Raw genomic sequence first — 22,367 nt, forward strand, 5'->3', positions numbered from 1 at the left:
TGCACACCAGATGTGGCTACCATCCCGGAGGCTGTTGGGATAGGCGGAGTCCTCCCACATCGCTCCATCGCAGCGGGATGCCACGTCCCTGGTTACCCCCCCACCCACCCACCCAACCCCCCAGCTGGTAATCCAGTGAGCCATCAGGACCAGCGACAGCTCTCTCTCTCTCTCTCTCTCTCTCTCTCTCACGTATTAGGATGTTACAGCAGCAACAGTAACAGCAACAGTCACATCCGGAACCAATTCAATCCAGCACATAAACTTGACATTCTGGACAGTAATACACTAACATTATGACTCTTTTCTAGAAACATCCCGGACCACCACCAGGTTTTAGAATATTCTCCACAGGATTAATCCATAAGATGATCCTGGTGAGAACTGTATTGGAATCCTGATTATGGTGTATGTTGCACTGTGTGAAAATCTGTTATACTAATGCAGGTCATGTATTTTGTGATCTAACATGCAAACACTTCATGCTCACATATATCAAGCATGGATTTATTGCTTTAGGTACATGATGCTTTTAATGAAATCTTTACAGTTGGTTTGCTGTCCAGTCATCAAAATCTTTTTTTTTCTTCGCATACATTACACACTGTGTTCCTTTGAAAGCTCTTGTTGTAGCAGTAGTATCCGGGTCGGAACAAAGAATGCTGGGATATGGTCCATCCATATTGGTCTGAGAGGTGGTTACATTAGTTACATTTCCGATGCAGTGGACGAGTCTGCTTTGCTGAATCGATCAGTCAGTTTCATGTGCTTTTTGCAGGTGTTCCTCCCATTAGGGAGGAGCAACAGTTGTCTTAAAAAGTCTCTAAATACATCCATATACATGTGGAAAAAAAGAGGTCAATAATGTAAAATATAGAAAGCATTGTATTTCAGCAGTAAGCAAATCATCAATGGGCTCATCAAAGTTCTTCCATAATCCCGACAGCAAGGAGAGGCATCTCTATAGACTTTATAAGGGATTGTTAGCCGTGCGGTCCAGGCCTTCAGAGGGAGCCTTGCACTGAGGGGGAGGTCAGGGAAGAGCAATCCCAGTGGCAAGAGTCCAAAGTCAGGCATCAAAGCGCAAATAGCTGGCTGTCAACAGCGCACACGTCCAACCATGGTAGTAGTGGTGGTGGGGTTCCTTTCAAAAGGTAGCATTGTTGTGTATGATCGCGGTAGTTTGATCCTTTTTGGCGAAACCTGCTGCTTGTTTCCCGAGCCAAAGGGAATCACTGTTTGTTTCGCCCCCATTTTTCCGCTCGGTCTCGTAGCATTGCAAATAGCAAAAAGCTGTCCATGCTTGTTTCTCCCCAATGGGTGTTCGTCTCTTGAAACATGTGCACACTGTGCAATTAAGTCCAGAATTCAATAAGAAAAAAGAGTCTTGTATGTATACTTAACAATTACTTAAGGTGATAAATTAATGGCAATGTACAATGAGTGAAAAAATCCTTCCTTAATGAGCATCTGAGTCATAAGAAATGTGTCCAAACATGGAGTGAAGTAAGAAGTTGCAAATAGCTCTCCTAAGTCTAACTCATCATTCTCTTCAACCATAAAATGTAACAAGAGCTGAAACATGTAAGCATTATTAAAACAAGTGCATGGAAACCAAACCAAACAATAATGTATGATTAACATTGATTTCTGGGCCACAGGTACTGTGTATATGTATTAAAATCCATAGAGCCAATTCTGAATTATTATTATTTCTTTCACACAAGGGAGTATCTAATACTTAACTGGAGATGTGAGATTTCAACTACAAGCCCACCTCTTGCTATCGGTAATGGACTCTCACATACTTGGGAAAAATCATTTGTCTGGACCTCATAAGTCATTCTATTTATACACCACATGTAGAAAAGACCCCAGAGAAGTCAAAAACTGGGTTTGAAAACAAAGCTTTAAAAACAACACAAGATTAGGGACACAAGATTAGGGGGCACTGCCGTGCAACGCTCTTCTGATTTGACTGACAGCCAATTAGTCTGTGTTTGGCAAAAGAGGACTCATTAGCCCTTTGAAAATCATGTTTTGGTTCCTCAATCCTTTATTGCATATTGCATTAATATGATAGAATATGTTGACATAGATTTGCATAGCATTCAGTCTGTTTTTTTTCTCATGATTAGGTGGTCTCAAATGAAAAGAGCGTAAATCAAAATGTTTTCTTTTGCCTCAGATTTGGGATGGGATGCTTTGTTTTGTTTTCTTTCCCAAAACGAAAAAATTGTTTGTTTGTTTGTTTGTACAAGGGAGGTGGAAAGGACTTCAATGGCAATGGCGACATTTATATGAAAAGTAAGCAAGGGGATTATACAGTAGAAATTGTCAAGGCATATATGGCAACTGTATTTCAGTTTTGTTCTTCTTTTTTTCTGCTTCTATCATGCAAAATACTTTATGGACATGGTAGTCCATCTCCCATTATGAAGAGGTGAATGCATGAACGTATGAACATATGAACAGATGATCAGAAAGCATCAGCTCCACGTCATCCATGATCCTGGTCACCAAATCTAAGGTAATATGGTGTGTGTGTGTGTGTGTGTGTGTGTGTGTGTGTGTGTGTGTTCAGGTGAGGGGAGAGAGTACATGTTGACAGAGCAGCATTCTTCTCTAGGGTGACATGGCCCCTTTGATGACGGGTTCCCGGTTGAGGTAGGTGGCCCAGTACACCAGGTTGAAGGTCCCAAAGAGCACGGGGAAGATGATGCGCGACATCTTGTCGATCCTGCTGACGCTGTTGTATGTCTTTTTGGGGTCTGGCTCGCGCGCCTCAGCCGCACGCATCTGGATGGTGGTGCTGTTGGAGATGGTGGAGATGGCCACGTCTTTGGTCAGGTTGGGCGTGAAGTTGACCCCGGCGGAGCACACGTTGTTGGGCTTCTTGGACAGCATTAAGGGGTCCCGCTTCTGCAGTGGGTTGGGGGGGGGGGGGGGGGTTGGGCAGGAGGAGACAATGGGTAGATCTGACTGAATATCATATTTATAAGCAGAGGAGGCCGCTTGAGAGTCACTAGAAGGCCACTTTTCTTCTCACTACTTGAGCTGTCATGCACGTCCGCAAACACATGCAGACTCACACACACACACACACATACACACTGAAAACATACACACATGAACATGAACTCATATACTCTCTCTTTTCTTTCTCTCATACAAACACATTTCCTCACATTCACACAGACACACACACAAGCATGCACAGACACACACACACAAAGACACTGTTGCTATTTTAACCTGCCATGGATGGAGGCCATTAGCCTAGAAATCTAGACGCGCCCCTAGCGGCAGCAAATTACATTTGCTGCCAGGGCTAGTCTAGCAACTCTCCGTTGACTTGTGAGCTCTAGAAATCGAAACTAAATCTGGCATTGAAATCGTGTATAGAGTCGTTTGTTGGGCTTAACATAATGATTGATGGCAGAGTTGCAACGGTTTGGCTTGAATTCCCTGCTAATTAAAAAACAAATATCCTATTGCGTCCTATTGCGTGCAGAGGGAATTTGAAAGACAACTGATTATCCCGACCCTCGGACTGAGCACTGCGAACGGTGAGTGCCCAGACCCTACATTTTAATGTGGGTCTGGCTCGCCAGGCTAGGAGGCCATGGCATTTGGTTTTAAAGTAGAAAAAAAACACAAAAACATTTCTTTCATAAAGCCGTTGTGTAGTTTTTTCCTGTTCTATTGTTATTTCAATGATGTTTATTACTTTCATTTCCCAACCTTACACAGACTAAACAAAGGGATTGGTGTGTGTGTGTGTGTGTGTGTGTGTGTGTGTGTGTGTGTGTGTGTGTGGATGTGTGTAGGTTTTGTCCTTTCCTTCTTTAATCCTTCAGTATCATTATTACTGCCCCATTTTTTCCTCAGAACACTTTTATTTTTCCACAGTGGTGTTCAAAACCAGTACCAGTTTCACTCCAAAAACATGCAGCAGCCGCCAGCATTCACAGCCCAGCATCACCCCACCACCTATTTACTGTAACATGGAGAAACTGGAGGTCGTATTTTAAAAAAGCATTTGGGAACTGCTATTTGAAAAGTATGGCAAGGTCACCAATCCATTAATTATGACACTACAGCCATGGTGATTAATACGGAATGCTTGCCAACTGACCCACACTGTAATATTGCGAAGCGTCTGGATGGCATTTAATCAGTGGCACGGGTTCTGTGGCGATGAGATGATACCCATGCAGTGTAATCCCAGAAGATGTGTGTAGCCGCTGTAAATTAACATGCGGACGACAATGACAGACAATCAATCAATTCCCTGTATGTTATTACAGTGCTGCTAAAGGCCCTCACTTAAAGTAGTCTAACAAACCAAGAATGTGTGCGTGCGTGCGTGCGTGCGTGCGCACCAAAGACCTTGTGTGCTTTTAACCTTACTTGCAATTTATGTAACTGCCATACACATAGTATGTCAAATGCTTCTGTGGGACTATCACATCCATTCCTCCCGATTTAACCTACACCAGGTGTTCTCATTTTATTAGCTACTGTGCTTCTTCCCTTTTCTCTACATTCCTCTGCAACTCTCTTACGAGTTTCTTTTCCAAAGAGACAAAACAATATCAGACCACACGAAAAACGATTTTACACACTTTTCTCAGCTCTTTGCAAACCCTCAAGCAGAGAGTCTGCTTCATGGGACCCAGATTTGTACACGTATACAACACAGACTGTAGTTTTAACTAGTAATAGTTGGAATTCAATGTTTGATCTTAAGAGTTCCACCGAAGTACTTTCCCAGTTGAGGTCAATGAGGTTAATGAACATAAAATAATAAATTAAAAGAATGAAAAAAGTAAACAACGTAAACTAAATACTTTGAATAACAGAGCAGAATATAATAAAGCAAACCCAGGCAGCTGATATACTGCATACCATATATAGCCTGCAGTGGCTACTGAACCACACATCCATGCCTAAGTGTCCTGCTGACCTTGGGATGCTGTGCCTCCATGGCCTTCTTGCCGTCCCAGGCCCAGCTCCTCTTGGTGAAGTAGTTGACTGTGGCAAACTCAATAAGCGCGGAGAAGGTGAAGGCGTAGCACACGGCGATGAACCAGTCCATGGCGGTGGCGTAGGCTACCTTGGGGAGGGAGTTGCGGGCACTGATGCTGAGCGTGGTCATGGTCAGTACTGTGGTCACACCTGTAAGGTGAGTACAGGGGGAATCAGTCTGCATACTGACCCAAGTAGCAGAGTGGAAGTATGTAACACTGAACAGAGACTATTTCTAAACTAACTGAATTGTAAATGGACACACACACACACACACATGCACGCACGCACGCACACACGCAGGGACACACACACACACACACACACACACACACACACACACACACACACACACACACACACACACACACACACACACACACACAGGGGCGTAGCACAAGATCCTGGGCCCCAGTTCTAATGGGCTCCCATAATAAATATAATAAAATATATTCCAGAGTATTCAAGGGCCCTCCCTCCCCTTGGGGCCCTAGTAATCAGTACTCGGTTTACCCCAGTCCAATGCCCCTGCACACACACATACAAGCACAAACACAGACATCCACATAAAGCAACATCTCTGCATTTTGTCAACAGCATCCTTTAGTAGCACAAGTTCAGCAGCGCTCCATATTTGGCATAATAATGTGATTGTCTCACCAAAGACGGTCCTTGCTGGCACTGACTCTCGGTTGAGCCAGAAGGACACCTGAGACAGGATGACCGTCATGAAACAGGGCATATAGATCTGGATGACGAAGTAGCCAATCTTTCTCTTCAGGTAGAAGTGGGCCATCATCACTGTGTACTGACCTGTGAGAGACAGGACTGGGTCAGGAGGAGTTTTAATCAGATGGACTACACGGCCATCCAGAGGGTTTACCCACTTCAGTGAAGTTTGGAGGGAAACTATTTTAAAATTGGGAAGTATTGTATCATGAAATAGGGTTTTTGGATAACTTCACATTAATGGGTGGACATTTTTATATTTCAGAACCATGTATGTTTTATTTATTTAATCTTGGTATTGACAAATGAAAGTTTTTGCTTCCATTGTTGTTGAATTACATCTTAATTTTGACAATAAATAGTGGAATGGATTATCCACTTGTCATACCCATAGCTGTAATAAACACATTGACTTGACTTAAACTTAAGAAGAAATGACAATGGCACGGGAATAATTAATTTAAAAAGCTAAGCAGCGAAACTAATCATAGATTATTTTTTTTCTCCCCACTTGACACGTGTTTGCTTCACACTCAGTAATGTGACAGTGTGCGCAGGAGGTAAATCTTCAGCGGTAAAAAAAGATGAGGGGAATGAGAGAGAGGGAGAGAGAGTAAAAGAGGAGAGAGAGAGAGAGAGAAAACATAATATCCTGTTAACCAACTGAAGATTGCATTTGAAGCTTTTAAAAAATCCTTTCTAGCTTCCCCACTGCCGAGTCTGATAAACGACAGCAAATCCACTGATGACTGATGCTTTCTCTGGGCAAAATCCGATTTTTGTAGCTCGCTAATCCCTTGTCACAATCTGCGTCCTGTCGTCAGCAGGGCTCGCGAGCCGTTCAGTCCCTTGTCTCTCCCGTCAGGCCATACTCATTCACCCCAAGGGAGGTAAGTACAAGCTGCTGAAGGGGGGGGGGGCTCGCTCGCTTGCTAGCCCACTACTCCGAAACAACACCCCGGCCGGCCGACAAAATCTCCAGGCACCCCCGGAGTGTGATGGAGGGGGGCTGACCTGCCCAGCAGAGAAGCTCGCGATCGTTCCGAGAGGAGGGAAACTCTCCCCTCCCCGCCACCCCTCCCCATCTATTCCCCCCCACCCCAAACCCAACCCCACCTCGGCCCGAGCACGAAAAAGAAGAAGGAGGGAGAAAAAAAAAGAAAAAAAAAAAAACCCTGAGTGAGAGAGGAGCGGCGACATGTCTCGAGCGGAGAGGCTACTGCCCGGTCCACGGCACCCATGACTCAAGTCCACCGCCTCGTAGCCCTGCACTGGCAGAGACCAGGGGAAAGCGCCCTACTCCTCTACCACCGCCACCACGCCTGGACTTTTTGCCTTTGATGCATGGAGCCGGATGAGCCTCGGAAAAAAAGACTGAACATGATCATTTGGTGGATTTTACTGCAAGGATTTTGGAGTGTCTATGGGGAACTTCCTTTCATTGCCGACAACAACGCAGCCATGCTTGTCAACTGGTGAGTGTGACAACTTCCATAGGAAAGATACTGTATGGTGTGCATACAGTAGGCATTCAATTGTAGGGCAGAAAGTTGTGCTAGAAAATACAGCAAAGGAATGTTGTTTTAGGGTTGTAGCAGGGCTAGTGCAACAGAATGCAATAAAGTGCAGAGTGACAAAACAGGAATTGGGTCTAGCGAACAGTGAAGTACTTTCTTTGGAACGGAAGTGAAAATCAGGCAACGCTGACAAGATGCCAAGTGCATGCTGCATTCGTATTTATAGTAGGGTTTTGGTATATTTAGTGAATGGAAAGGATGTCATGTCATGTACATGCAACTGAGCCTGGGTTAATCTCGTCTTGATTTAGCAAAGAGGGATTGCACCTATAATTAGGCTTCTTCTTTTAGGACTGCGGGCCGTCCACTTGAGCACCAGACCCTTAGTGGTCCTGGGGCAGGTTTGGCAGCCAATGGCTTGGCCAGGTCCTTGTCATGCCACAAGACACTCTAAACCCAGTAACAGATGGCAATGTGTGCCACAGGTTGGACGCAGCTAGCAGTAGCAAAGAAGACGAGGGGGGGGGGGGGAAATGCTCTTACTGAATGAGCCTGACAGCACGGAGAGTAGCTGGAGAAGGCTTAACGTATCCTGTGCTTGACTTAACGTTCTGGGTTTAGGGCCTTATCTATGATCCGAGGGAGATTGTGGGACTCGTTCCTCGTTAATGGGTTGGAGGTTAAGTGACACCACAGCAGACGGCATATACATCTCTCTGTCCGTCTCTCTCTCTTTCTCTATCTCTCTCTCTGTCTGTCTTATCTCTCATCTCGCCCTCCATCTACCACCCTTCCCCCCATCCCCCCTTTTTTGATCGCTTGTGAGGCAGCGCGGTGGAGAAATTCACACTTTAATAACCATCCCCACAGCAACCCGCGGCCGGCGACAGCATAGCAGCAGAAGCCCCTGTAACAAGCAAGCAGCATAGCAGCAGCAGCAGCAGCAGCAGGCGGTGGTGGTGGTGGTGGTGGGTGTGGTGGGTGTGGTGGTGGTGGCGGTTGGTAGTGGGAGCGTATTAGAGGGCCCTCTCCGTGCTTTACATAAGAGAATTAAGCCGATGCCTTTCGGCCCCACGTGGCCCGGGGGCTCTGGCCAATGGCGGGCCTCGGTGTCGCGGGTCCTCTTATGCAAAACACAGGAGCGGGGCCCTGATGGAAGCGTCGGCGCGGATTAACCCTAGTTTCCCAGCGGCTCAGGACAGGGATAAGTGTTGTTTGCTGTTCCTGCAGGCTCCACACCAGGACAGCTGGCAAGGCCCCGGACATGATATTTCCCTCGCACTCGAACGCCTCTCCCTGCACAAGCGCTCGAAGATTACAGCATTATGTTGGGTTGCTATTGCTTGGGAATAGGGGGGGGGGACAATTACATGTGTGGGTGAATGGGACTGATTAAAATGCTTTGTCACGTGCGCGTGGCATGCTTAGTTTGAGAGTATTTTTTTTAACTCATCATTCTGACAAATATTGCCTTTAAGCTAGCTTTTGGCTGGAAGGGTTTTTTTCCCCTAATTCAGTGCCACCTGGACCATCTGTTCTTCTTAATGGGGAAACATTGCACATACTGATGACAAGTTGCCATGAAGCATATTGTCAAATGTGTGGGGCTGCCCAGTCAAGTGTTTTTTGATGCAGTCCAGTACCAAATTGCAGCTGGTGTGGCTGATTCTTTTACTTCAGCTCTGTGTAGTACAACACTGGAATTGCAATTGCAATTGGAATTGTCCTGCATTTTCATAACAGCTCACGGCACTGTCATGGACCCCATTACTTACATACATTTACATGTATTTATTTAGCAGACGCTTTTATCCAAAGCGACTTACAAAAATGAGGAATAACATCCAAGCTACAGTGCAGTGGAGACCTAAGGTCTTAGGCAGGGATTAATACTGCATCAATCAATACTATTACTATGTGATGTGACCTGGAGTGCCACCTGGCATGGTGACTGTCTCACCTCGGCTGGTGTAGATATTCTCTGTGCCAGCGGTTTGACCGATCAGGTGGTACTGGTTAAGCCTCGAGCCGTCCTCAGCTACCACCACGGACGTAGTGGAGTCCTTGGTCCAAATGTAGACCACCTCAGAGATTGGATAAGCATCTGGAAACAAACAGAGAAAGTAGTGGGGTGTAGAAGGCAGGAGAGGGAGGAACGGGGAGAGTGGGATAGGGACAGAAAAGGAGAGATGGAGGGATCACAGAGAGGTGACAGAAGGGGACAAAGGGAAGAGAGAGAGAGGGAGAGAGAGAGAGGGAGATAGGAATGTTAGCCTTTAGCATTCTCTTGTCCATGTTGCATTCTCAAAAGTTAAATATACCTGTATATAGAAGCACACTGGAATCTAAAGCACAGAGTACTGTACAAAATCACAGAACAAACAATGCCTCTATTTAAAGAGAAGACATAAACATTTACAAATCAAATCAGTCACATCACCCATTTTGGAGAACTGTTGGCAGAACTCACACAGTAGGTCAACCTACAACAATTACCTCTGTACTCTCGGACTTTTGGCTCTACTGTAGATGACATTCAAACTTAGCTTCACTCCTGATCAGAGACATCTTCCTTTTAAAGATGCAAAGGCTTTCATGAAATAATAAAGACTTTTGCATCGATATAAAACAGACACGAAGACCAACTCCTGGTCCCTCTCCTGGCCTCGGCCTATACAATATTGTTTTTCGTCGAATCCTTGGCAGTAGTTAACATTTTAAGTCTTTGAAGTTTTCGTTAAAGATTAAGCTGCCAAGTACCTCAGAGACTCTGCCAGTCTGGAAGAGTACTGTACAAGGCTGTCACCTTTGGAGGTAGATAACTCCACGGGTAAATATTTGTAGGAGAGTGGCTTTTTGGAAGCATCTTTGTGACCCAAAAGATGAACTCAAAAGATGAAGTCTGTTGGCCCGGGTTAGCAAGCCAAAGCAAACGCATATTGGACTGGTGCTTAAAAAAATTGTTGATGGCTATATCAGTCTACAGTAGATGTGTCCCTTAAATCTAAATTAGACAAGACAGTAGCCTCTGTGCCATGGCACGGTATATCAAACAGATACATTGGAGAGAGAAAGAGGGAAATATATATATATAGAGAGACAAACAGAGAGATAATGAGGGGAAAAGAGGGGAATGAAAAGAAAAGAAAGAAAAGGAGGATGATAGAGAGATAGAGGGAGAAAATGAAGAGATTTGGAATGACAAATAAGGAGAGAGAGAAGAGAAGGCAAGACACAGAGAGGATGATAAACAGAAAGATAGCCAGTGAGAGGGTGAGAGAAAGGGGAAATAATAAGGGGAGATACATTTATATAAAAGAGAGAGATTGAGAGATAGAGTGATGAAAAAGAAGAGAGAAAAAGAGTATGTGTGTACAAGTCAGCGGGTGATCTTTGTGCTGAGGCCGTGCGAATCTCTGGCCGAGAGCCACTAATCGCCCAGCCTGTGATTAGAGCTGACAGTCATCGTGACCTTTGACCCAGAATGCTGAGCTGAGTGTGAGCCCCCCCACCCCCCATATGACAGACGGGGCTGGGGCTCGTGGGGGAGAGGGTAGTGGGTTGGGGACTGACCAAACCCAAATGGCCCCATGGACAAACGGACAGGCAGTGGTTGGCTGTTGCCTGTAACTTTGCTCAAATGTGCCATTATGCTCTGTGGGATCAACACTGCTGCAGTTTAAAGAGTAGATGTGGGCAACTCTTCAAGCGTTATTCAACTTGTTTGGAAACTGAAACTTTTCTTAAAGGGTAGCTCTAAGAGTAAGTTTTAAAGTCCGCACATCCAAATGTCTGACCTGGGAGCAGGACAAACAAACTACCAGACAAAAAAGAGAAAAAGTCCGCTTCAACCAGGGTTTTCTGCTCCCAGGGTGATTACCCGAAACGTCACGAAAAATAAAAACAAGTGGGAGCAGAAAACCCTGGTTGAAGCGGACTTTTTCTCTTTTTTAAAGGGTAGCTCTAACATCAGAGATCACAATGAATAAAAATAGGATAAATATGTTTTATTATTTATTTAATGTCCAGTTTGATGGTCATCATGGCTCTCCATTGTATTTCACACCTCTCAGGCTAAGGCCTCTATTGCAAAAATAAACAATGTAAATAGGTGGATAGAGAGAGAGAGAGTGTGCGTGTGTGTTATGTGTATGTGTGTGTGTGTGTGTGTGTGTGTGTGTGTGTGTGTGTGTGTGTGTGTGTGTGTGTGTGTGTGTGTGTGTGTGTGTGTGTGTGTATGTGTGCGCATGCTTAAATGTATGTCTGTGCATGCGTGTTCGAGTGTGTGTAGTGGGGGTGTGGGACATCCTTACACTAAAGATTTAGCTGGTGTGATTACCCAGTGGATTAGACACCACACCACTCCCCCACTGACTTGTAGAGTTAAGCCCATTTTAAATAGAGAGCCCACTACATCACCATTAAGAAAACCCACTTAAACTCAGAGTTACAACTCAGAGACCCAGAAAAAATAATATCCCTCACTTGACTAAGATGTGTCATTTGATCACTCTTACATAGTATTCTACATAGCCATGAAGCTGTTTGAGGAGATGCATTGAAAGCCAGTGTGTCAAAATGAACCATTAAAAAGTTAAACATAATTATTGATACCCATCGGATGAAAGGAAAATCCACTCATCATTGTGTGGATCATGGCTCCAACACATTGATATTGAAGCTAGAACATATCAGGTCAGCCATTTTGGATTCTGAGGTTTCTTGAATGCACCAAACATACAACACAGACATAAAGAATAGCCGGCTTGGTACTTTCAAAAAGATGATGGGGAACTTTTTTGCAGTCTCTTGCACTGTTGCTGTTTGGCCCCAAAGCTAGTGGGCTTCATGTTGGCCTGACTGTCATCTGACAACACACAGTAGTGTATTGCTTCGCCAGCTGTCCCTTCTACATAGACACTTCTGGGAATACACAGCTCTGTGACTACCTCCAGAACCTCCAAATAGCAACCCCCCGACACAAACACACACACACACACACGCACACACAGTGACACTCTGTTTTAAACAGAACTGTGAGGCGGGATAACGGCACAACTTTCCCGCCTCAACAGGCCCCATGAAAGGGGCTTTAGACTAATTGGTTCCCGTAAGTCCTCTTGCCTGCACTGTGGCATAGACACACAAGCTGCTGCACTTCCTCTGCCTCCTCGCCAACTACTGTACACACAGGACCAACTCCTTTAAAGTTTTCTATTCCAACGACAGTCATTGTTGTTTATCCTGATTTCTTTAACCTCACAGTTTCTTTAACTTCTGTTGTGATTTTGACCAAACATCTTCCACAGAAAATTTACATTCACAGTTAAAACTGCTTTAACATAGTAAATTGCTTGCTGGAACAAAATACGGCATGAACTGTGATCAATATCAATGAAAGGCAAGTGTCATTGTTGAGGAATACAAAATGTTGGCCCTTTTTGTTGTTTTATCATTATCTAAATTCATATTAACTAATAGACATTTTTTAATTTTGTTAAATATAAATCCAACTGAAGAGTGTTTCAGGCTTACAACTCCTGAGCAGCCAAATTCTACTGTATAAGCAAAATGGACAAAAATACCACAGAATCCTTTGCTGTATGCCGGGAAACATGCAAGGTGCTTATGATAGTAGTTTATGACAGCTACTAAATCATCATATTCAAATAGGCTAGTAATGGTTTATACACATTACTAAATGCTACATTAAAGCATATATAAATCCTAGCATGTAACTATTTTAAACTGTGGCCCAGCTGAGTATTAAATACATATTTAACAATTATCAGACAGACAATACTGCTGCTTCCACTAGGCATTTCAATTATGCATTGTATGCTAATTTGGATGTTTACTCAATACAAATCTCCTAATATATAATACAATTATTAAATAACAATTTAGGGACATAATTAGATCATAATTGAGTTATCATTCATAAATAATTTTGCTATTTTTATCAATTGTAACCAGAAGTGTTACAGCATCACAGTTCAGCTCCAATTCACACATCTATGTGAACTGTGATAAAAGTTGAACATAATAGTCTGGAATCTTTTGTGTACAGTTTTAAAGTTTTCCTTTGACAATTTATGAACTATTAGAAGCAGCACTGACAGCTGTGTGTGTGTATTCATAACATGGCGTAAGCCAAAACCCTAAATTATAAATAGCTCTTTCTCTCTCTTCGCCTTTCCCCAAGGTTTTACTCCTGATGTAAGCCTGCATAATAGCCCTTGGGATGAAACATGTATGAATAACAGATTTCCTAAAAGTCCTCTTGTATCTCTAACTCAATTTTATTATTTGTGGCTAGTGCCTTAGATTAATTCCAAGACAGCACGCAATGGCAAATACATGAAATCATGCAACTGAAATGAGACAAGTTATTAAAATGTTTGTACAGAAAGCATACTGAAGGCATACTAACAGAAACAAAGGTAATTTATCTGATTTGCCATTTAGCACACAGTTCTTACAGTATTGAGGGAGGGTTACCATAGACATGGGATGTCCATTACCTTTGTCAGTTCTCCAAACAATTCCATAACAAACACTAGGAGTATTTTCTATTTTTATTTGCCAGCTAGTCTGTGCGAGATAAAATCTCAGGGATGGCTGGGTATTTACTTATTTGCTTCAATGGGACAGAAATCATGATTAGGAAATCCCAAATGTGTCTTAGAGAGATGGATGTAAAGAAATGCCATCTATCCTCCAGGGAACACTATCTGTCGCACACCACTGAGAACACCTGCAGTTAGTGGACATTACGAGGCACAAATATGACATTCCTCAGAACAATTACACTGTTTGTCTGATAATACCATGCAGCAAGAATGCTTCCCCTTTACAACTGTATCTATCTTATTTTTATTTATTTTTGTTTTATTTGCAGGCCTATACTTTTCACTACAATTATTATCGATCATTTCTTTTGTTGTTTTATTGTTACTGTAATCTAGGCTTCACTGAAAATGAAATGAGGACTAGCCTCAATGAACCCCCGAGAATAAATAAAGGTTGAATGAATTAACGAATGAATGAATGAATGCATGCATGAGGCAATATGAAACAATAGGGTATGACATGATAGATGATGTTTATAATGTCCCACAATCCCTTGTGAGATTGTCATCTGACATGACCCAATGAGAAGTGTCCAGCCACGTCTGCGTAAGCATGGTCAGACCCTTCCTTCACAATCGGCTAAAACCCCAGCTAAGCCAACCAGTGGGCTTATATCATCATAACATGCCGGCGAGCATCATAAATGACATAATAGCACGGCCGTGGTCTTCTGTGATGTAACTGGACCACGGCACTTTCGAGGAACCTCTTCACAGTTTGTAAGGGTGCGGTGCCAGTGCGGGGGGAGTCCAGTCTGGAGAGGTCAGTTTGGGTCCAGCAGAGTGCACGCTGTCCTGAGAGCACCATGGGCCTCTCAGGAGGGGAGGAGGGGAAATCCTGTGATATCGTCACTCGACATGGCAGACAGCTCAACTTGGACCAGATCCAGCCAGTCAATTCATTCAATACATCAGTCGCATTTTGTACCACTTTGCTGAGTGGAGAGCATTTTCTACTAACCGCAAGCTCCTGGCAATGTGCCATGCCCAGATCGAGATATTTGATGAGGACAAGCATTAAGAAAATCCAATTGATGTATTGATTATTTTTTGCAAACAGCAGGAAACATAGTTTGCTGAACTTAAAATAGTTCAAAGCTCTGGGAAGAGTATGAATGAGCTTTGCAAATTTGTTCTCTGTTGCCCTTTTACCCCATATGCATAATGCAGAAAAGCACCAAGACTATAAGACCACTCTCGCTAAATCAAATATAGCAAACTGTAGGTCAGTGACCTAATCTAATGACTCATATGGGCCTGAATTTGCCATGTGTCACTGACTAAATGAAATACTAATCTGCCTCTTTGTTTTCTTATAGCTTTTCTCCAGAGGAATAGCCTCCAGCTTACTATACCTCTTTTACACTGCCTACTCAGTGTCTTTGTCCTAAAGAAAATACAGCGCCTTCTATTCTAGATCATTAAGCCTTTGTTTGTCCATTTGAATCCATTAAGAATAGGTTATACATATTGCCAAGTCTGTATTTATAGCATTAGGGTACCGTAGGTGAACGCTATCCAATGCAGCGTCTTAAAATAAAGCCAGCGATCAGTGTTGTCCTCGAGTCTCACCACAGCCACAACCTGTGGGCTCACAATCCTCTTACTCGTGTCCCAGAGTTACCCCCAAAGGAAGGCCACAGAGCAGGGATTTCTAGTGTAGCTGGCGCAAAGCAGGTATAGAGACACAGGTGTAGAGCAGGTATACAAAGACAGGTGTAGAGCAGGTACACATATAGGTGCAACACTATACACCTCTGATTGTTAAAACATTGTTGACTGGCAATAATACAGTCGTAATGCCTTTGCTGTTCAGGTATTATCATGATTCTGTAGCTGTTCAGGTATAATAAGCTGGGTTTGAACTGAAATGACCTCTCTCGAGTGACATTGATCAAGTGCTGTCATGAGTTTTAAGATGACTGACAGTGAATAAATATTGGATGATAATGTTTAAATGAAAATAGGAAATATGAATATTTTAAATTTATGTCAGATGTAATACTCCTCCAGCAAGCATTAGGAGTTGTATGAATCATTATGTGGTGTCTGAATGTGATCATCATTTCTAATTATGTTATGATGTTTCAGACACTAGATAGGGCCTTTGGAGAGCTGAAAGATAATAACTAATTACTATGTCCAATGAAAAAGAGAACAATTTCTGTGAGTGCACCAGGCATTTTCCATTCATCACAAACACTATGAAAATGAATTATTCACATGGCCCAATGCATGACCCTGCTGCAAAACATTATCTTCGGAAAAGATTTGATGCTGGGGATTGTTCAGGAAATGCAGACAGAGTAGGATGCCTGTTTGGGTACAACAACAGCAACAAATACAAACTTGCTGAGGAACTCACAGCTTCCAAATTTCAGGGGGCAGGCATGGGCGTCCATAGGGAAGTCCTCCAACTGCATGGGGCACTCGGCCGATATGGTTAACCTGCAAACACAATGATGAGAAAGAGAAATATCGAATAGCCGTGTAACAGGAGAGACAGAATGAGAGATATAGAATAGTCATGTTTCCCAGTGTTTGTGTATGTTCCTATTCTAAAAGAGTTGGATGGAGAGAGAGAAAGAAAGAAAGAAAGAAAGAAAGAAAGAAAGAAAGAAAGACAGAAAGACAGAAAGAAAGAAAGACAGAAGAGAGATGTTGAGCAATGTGTCCTCAGCGGTTCTCTAAACAAAAGATGTAACACTGCCATCTTCTGGACATCCCCTGAGTGTATTTTTATTCCTCTGGACTGCTCATGGGATAGATTTCTGAACCAACAGCAGCAGCCGGGACTAACAGTACTGTATGCCTCCTCACTGAAGACCCATTTCAGAGAGGACATTAGTTCCCTTCAAACAACTCACAGTGAGAGAACAACACCCTGTCAGGAGATTTCTAGAGCACCCCCAATTAAAAATGACCTAATTGGATAAAAAAAGGAAAAAATATTTTGTAGTCATTGTTCATCATAGCGGAAGAATAACGATGCACAGCACACATGCACACACATACACACACACACACACACACACACACACACACACACACACACACACACACACACACACACAGAAACACACACACACACAGAAACACACACACACACACACACACACACACACACACACACAACAGACTACAGAGCAGAGTCTTGAATGCACTTGGGGATTAAGGCAATATGAGGTTTTATCGGCCTGACATTTGAGAGATTTGGGAACACTGCCTTCCTGTGGCAAAACACCAACACAACAATGCTGATTGAGTGGACTGAGAAAATGTCCTTTCAGCAAGACTGAGTGGAAAAAAAGCAGTGTGTGGTTGGTGGGGAGGGTGTGGGGTGGGGGGGGTGGGCTCTACGGTGGAGGGGGGGGGGGGGGGTCTCTTGGCATGGCGCGAGAGGAAAAAACAACACATCTTTTTCATCTCGCTCGCTCTCGTGGTGGACAACAGAGCCGGCGTTGTTCTCTCCCCGGTGATCGCTGGCGGTGCCGCGTGCCTCCTGGAGTAGCCCCACTCTGCGCCTAATCTCACGGAGTGGCTAGACGTGACGCGCTCCTCACCATCTCATCTGCGTGATGCATGCTCTCTCTCTCTCTCTCTCTCTCTCTCCCTCTCTCTCTGTCTCTTTCTCTCTCTCTCTCTCTCTCTGTCTCTTTCTCTCCCTCTCTCTCTCTCTCTCTCTCTCTCTGTCTCTCTCTCTCTTTCTCTCTCTCACTCGCTCCCGCGCATTTTGCCCCGCTCAGTTAATTATTCCCTCTGCTGTGATTTCCGCACACGGGCCAGCACAGGCATCACGCCGCCCGCTCCCCGGGATGAGATGAGACAAGACGGATCTTTATTGCCCGTGGCTCCTGAAAGATGGTGCATGTTATCAACCTATGGTTCTGTTCATCTCCTGGTCCCGTAAATGGAAACACACTGGAGGTGTTCAAAGCAGCACCTGATTACATGCAGCGTACATCCCAGTGTTTTATTGTGAATTGTGTGTTTGTGTCTGTGTGTGTAATGTATGTGTGTGTGTGTGTGTGTGTGTGCGTGTGCATAATGTATGTGCGTATGTGTGTGTGCGTGTGTGTAATGTATGTGAGTGTGTGTGTGTGTGTGTGTGTGTGTGTGTATATTGTGTATTGTGTGTGTGTGTGTGTGTGGACCGGGGGTAGTGGAGGAGGGGTTGGCTGGGGGAAGTCAGGACGTCCAGTTCCGTATCCATCTCCTCTCCGTTTCTCATTAGCGTGGCAATTCTGCAGATGATTAAGAGCTGGAGACGTGGCCAGGCAGGTTATTTGTAATTGGTTTGCTGCCACTGTCAATCCGATCTCCATATGAGCTATCGACCGCGCTCGGGCCTCAGGTTCAACTGCATCCCTAAGCAATACGGCTCCGCTGGCCACACATCGCTCACGCACAGCCGCCCGCTCCGAATCAGCAAACCTTCGATCAAGTCAGCCTCTCTGACCAGCTGAGGGGACACACTCTGCTTTGATATAGCTACACCAACGCTACAACACAACACGCACATCTACAGTGTTTCCCATACATTGACTTATTTGTGGCGGCCCACCACAATATCAACATTGACCACCACATAATGATTTTCCAGGTTGTGCTAAATTGTGCTTAAATCTGGTTAGCATCATAACCACACTGCGCTAATTTGTTAAAAACTGTTGCATTCAAGTTAATTCTGCAAACCTACCACCACAAATAGAATTCAATTCTGTGGGAAACACTGCATCTACGACACTGCTCAGGCTGACAGTTTTTTTTCTTCTTCTTTTTCTTCTTCGCTGCGAATCATAAATTGTGTCAGCTCTAGCTTGACATAACACTTGAGACAAGACCTCATGATAGTCTGTCAAAAGTGTCAGCTTCCCCCCCACTACGTCAGGTCCTAAGTCATGCATACAACAACCTTGTGGAGGCTGCGCCCTAAAACATTTGATACAGTGTGCGTTGAATGCTCCGTGCACTTCAATTTGGTCTCAAACTGCTGATGGTACATAGATACTATGATATGCACCATGGAGTTTATGAAAAATGAATGTTTTTCAGCATCAAGGCCTTGTATCTTTTGCCTAGACGCTGGTAGAAAACACCTCATAGGAAATGAAGTAAAAGTACATTTCCATACCACTGAAATATGATTTTTAAAGCAATATGACGTTAACCATATTACATTTAAGGACAGGCTGTGGACAAGGCTCAGTGATCATTATTTTTTTCTGAGTTAAATCTACCTGGCAAGCCGCTAGTTTGCTGAACATACACCTGCGATATTTATCATGTTGCCTGTGAAGCATAAAAAGCAAACTTCAGCATCAGCCATAGTGTATTGCATACGACAAAGGTAAAGGATGACAACCCTCAGCAATTAGCTCTGCAATAAGCCACACAGGGGCTGTGTGTGCATGTGTGTGTGTGTGTGTGTGTGTGTGTGTGTGTGTGTGTCAGTGTGTTGAGGTTGGGAGCAGACACGTGGTCTCACCTCATGGTGTACAGCAGTGTTCCATCATCCTGCAGTCGCAGGAGCTTGTTGGGGGTGGTCATGTTGTGAGCGATGGACTTCTTCCCGTTGAGGAAGAAAGTGTCAGGCGTCCAGATGTTGCTGGCCAGCAGGTTGTTGAGAGGCAGCCTCTCCATGGGTCCTTTGAAGCTAAGCCGCTCGTCCTTCCAGCTCTGCCGGAAAAACACGTCGATCGTGTACTCCTGAGCGTTAGAAAAGACAGCGGCGTAAGAGAAAGTGGTTTGCCAACACTAATGACACATTATGAGGCTGATTATTCACCCAGCTCAGCCTTTTAGCCAGTTTAGATAATAGGTTTTAGCTCAAATATCAGGATATATTGGTTCCATCAACATCACACATTTCCACTAGAAATGTAAATGAGGACATATCTTTTAAAAATAAATAAGTATTACTGTATATAAATACATAATAGACACCCAAGACTGCTATAGAGACTGTTTATACACCCAACACAGTTGGACTCAGCCCACATCTCTTTATGCTTGGCTGTTTTAATATTGAACAATATAATGTAATGCCAGCAAAGAAGGAAAACATCAATTATTTATCTCCAGCAACTTACCATTTCAGTATCTGAGACTGGGCCGAAGCTTGTAACAAATATATCGGTTTTTATTTCTGTAACCTTCTCTGTGGATGGGAGAAAATGGGTGTTAGAGGGAAGAAAGAAAGAACGACAGACAGAAAGAAGGAAATAAAGAAAGAAAGACAGAAAGGAGGAAAGAAAGACAGACGGAAAGAAAGAAAAAAAGAGAGAAAGAAAGAAAGAAAGAAAGAAAGAAAGAAAGAAAGAAAGAAAGAAATAGAAGCATGCCATGTGAATAGCACTGGTTTGGATGTTGCCTCATGTCTTTGCCCTATTAATTTCCTCTTCACATTGTGCTTTTTAGTGTTATTTCATTTGTGTTTGGCCTTATTTTCCCCTACTAGGATTTTATTTTCCAAACTAAAATTAGCCAAAACACCCCCAAGGCCGAGTGGAAAAGAGTGATGTAGCATGCACTCCCATCCCTTTACTGTCTCTCCTCTGTACAGTGGGCTCTCTCTGATCGTGTCAAGATATTGGTCCTTTAAGCATATGCAGAAAGTGGACTTCCTACCGCGTTGAAAAGAGCATTGTATTGGCTCTCAAGGTTACTGCAGGAGGAAGTGATCTTTAAGAAGAAGACTGTGATATATGGTGGGTTGGCATTGGGAGCCATTTTCACTTTGAGCTTGATCTATTACTGTGATTGCGTGGCTCTAAAAGGGGGGAGGCTCAGCCGGCTACACTCTAATTCTGCATCTCCAAACGGGTGCAGCTGGATAGAAACAGCACTAACTCAATGTGATTTGGGATCATTTTCCCCAGGTGTGTGGCACATGTGGAGATGGCGCCATATGGTGTACCACACACACACACACACACACACAAACAGAGAAACACACACACATATCCACATGCATAAACACACACACTTAGATATGCCCCACACGCCATCCCCACATAACTACCCATACACACTTGCAGGCAGACAAAACAAACTCAAACAATAACTCTCAATAATTATCACACAACTCTCTCTTACACAACTATCTCTCTCTCCCTCTCTCTCTCTCTCTGTCTCTCTCACACACACACCACACTACATCACATCAAGCAAGTGATTTATTGACCCATTTGCGCGTTTGAGCTAACACAAGCACAGTTACACGTATGATTAAGAACTCTCCACACCAAAGCCACTAGCTGATAAATGTGCTGATGTATTTGCTTACCTCCCAGACCTGGACGTAGCCTGTTGTCATAGCCATCCAGTAGTCCATCTAATATTCGTGTAAATATTGTTATGTTGTCATTTGCCTCAGCTTCTTTCAGGGGCTCTTCTGTAGTATCAGAAAAACTACAAAACGCATTTGCTGTTACATTCAAACAGACCGATGAAATACACGGAAGACATTCGATGTTTAATTATTTGATAATAGCCTACTGTCTATGGTAGAGCTAGTAGAAACACTTGACCCTAACCTGAAATGAAAGACTTAGAGCTTATAAAAGTTTTTTTAAGGCAATGTTCTCTGTAGGCTATCAGGTGTTCAGATGTAGGCTAGATGAAACATCAATACATTGTAATAAAACGTAAGAATGGAGCATATGGGAAGCGTTGAGAGAAAAGTTTGATTTACCTAGTCTGGCAGGTGACGAACAGCAGCAGCATAGACGCCAGGATGCGGCTCGGTGTGAGGACGCAGCCCATCCCCTTCTCTTGCCCTGAAACAGGGAAACGAGAAATGTGCTAGATGTTACAGACACATAAAACAGCCTTGACTTTGCTGTGCTATTATTTCGAGCGTCATCAAAGCTCACAGTTATCAACGTGGGAGGGTACGAGGGTCCACAACATCTAGATTTTTCTGTAATTTCTCATACGTTAATTCCACGATACAAAGCATTTCAGTCTGTGCACAATTAAGTCTGGAGTGTTGGCTGCTACAATCCTTAACATAAGTCCGTTAAGATATCCTCAATCCCCCTCTCACCACCTTCGTAGGTCCATCTTGGCTTCTCCCGATGAGACCAAAAATTATACCTCGAAGCGACCACCCCATTTAACATGTTAACAGTTGCGCACTCAACAACCGTAAATGCGTGCCTCCCTTTCCGCTCGGTACCAATACAAGTGTCCTTGACTAGATTTCTTTCAATTCCGCCTTTGAGCCTATTATTGCAGTATAAAGCCTCCCGATTGCTGCAAGTGTTTGCAGCATTACTATGGTCCACTGCGTATGACTTCACATAGGCAGACTATGTCTAGGACAATGTCTTTTTTTTGGCAGCTTTCGTGAAAACCTACTGACAGAGACAGCGGTGGCGAGCACTTCATTCACTGATTTATACATACCTTTAATCTATAAAGCAGAATGCATACCTGAGTGGGTTCGTGCCAT

General features: G+C 43.7%; 1 protein-coding gene across 1 annotated transcript; it reads right to left on the minus strand.

Moving 5' to 3' along the window:
- Positions 1 to 2,625: 2,625 nt before the first annotated feature.
- On the minus strand, positions 2,626 to 22,367 carry LOC143141824 (gamma-aminobutyric acid receptor subunit alpha-5-like). The gene is made up of 11 exons (XM_076302530.1): positions 22,349 to 22,367; positions 21,606 to 21,690; positions 21,198 to 21,322; positions 20,002 to 20,069; positions 19,398 to 19,666; positions 16,275 to 16,357; positions 9,238 to 9,381; positions 5,692 to 5,844; positions 4,970 to 5,181; positions 3,027 to 3,044; positions 2,626 to 2,895 (listed from the first exon to the last, which is right to left on the minus strand). The coding sequence occupies exons 1-11, from the start codon at positions 22,365 to 22,367 to the stop codon at positions 2,626 to 2,628; spliced, it is 1,446 nt and encodes a 481-aa protein (XP_076158645.1).

The sequence above is a fragment of the Alosa pseudoharengus genome, unplaced genomic scaffold (genome assembly GCF_046254945.1).
Source record: "Alosa pseudoharengus isolate Yale_2024_CS ecotype anadromous, Long Island Sound unplaced genomic scaffold, YU_APseudo_1.1 YU_APseudo_1.1_scf_24, whole genome shotgun sequence".
Lineage (NCBI taxonomy): Eukaryota > Metazoa > Chordata > Actinopteri > Clupeiformes > Clupeidae > Alosa > Alosa pseudoharengus.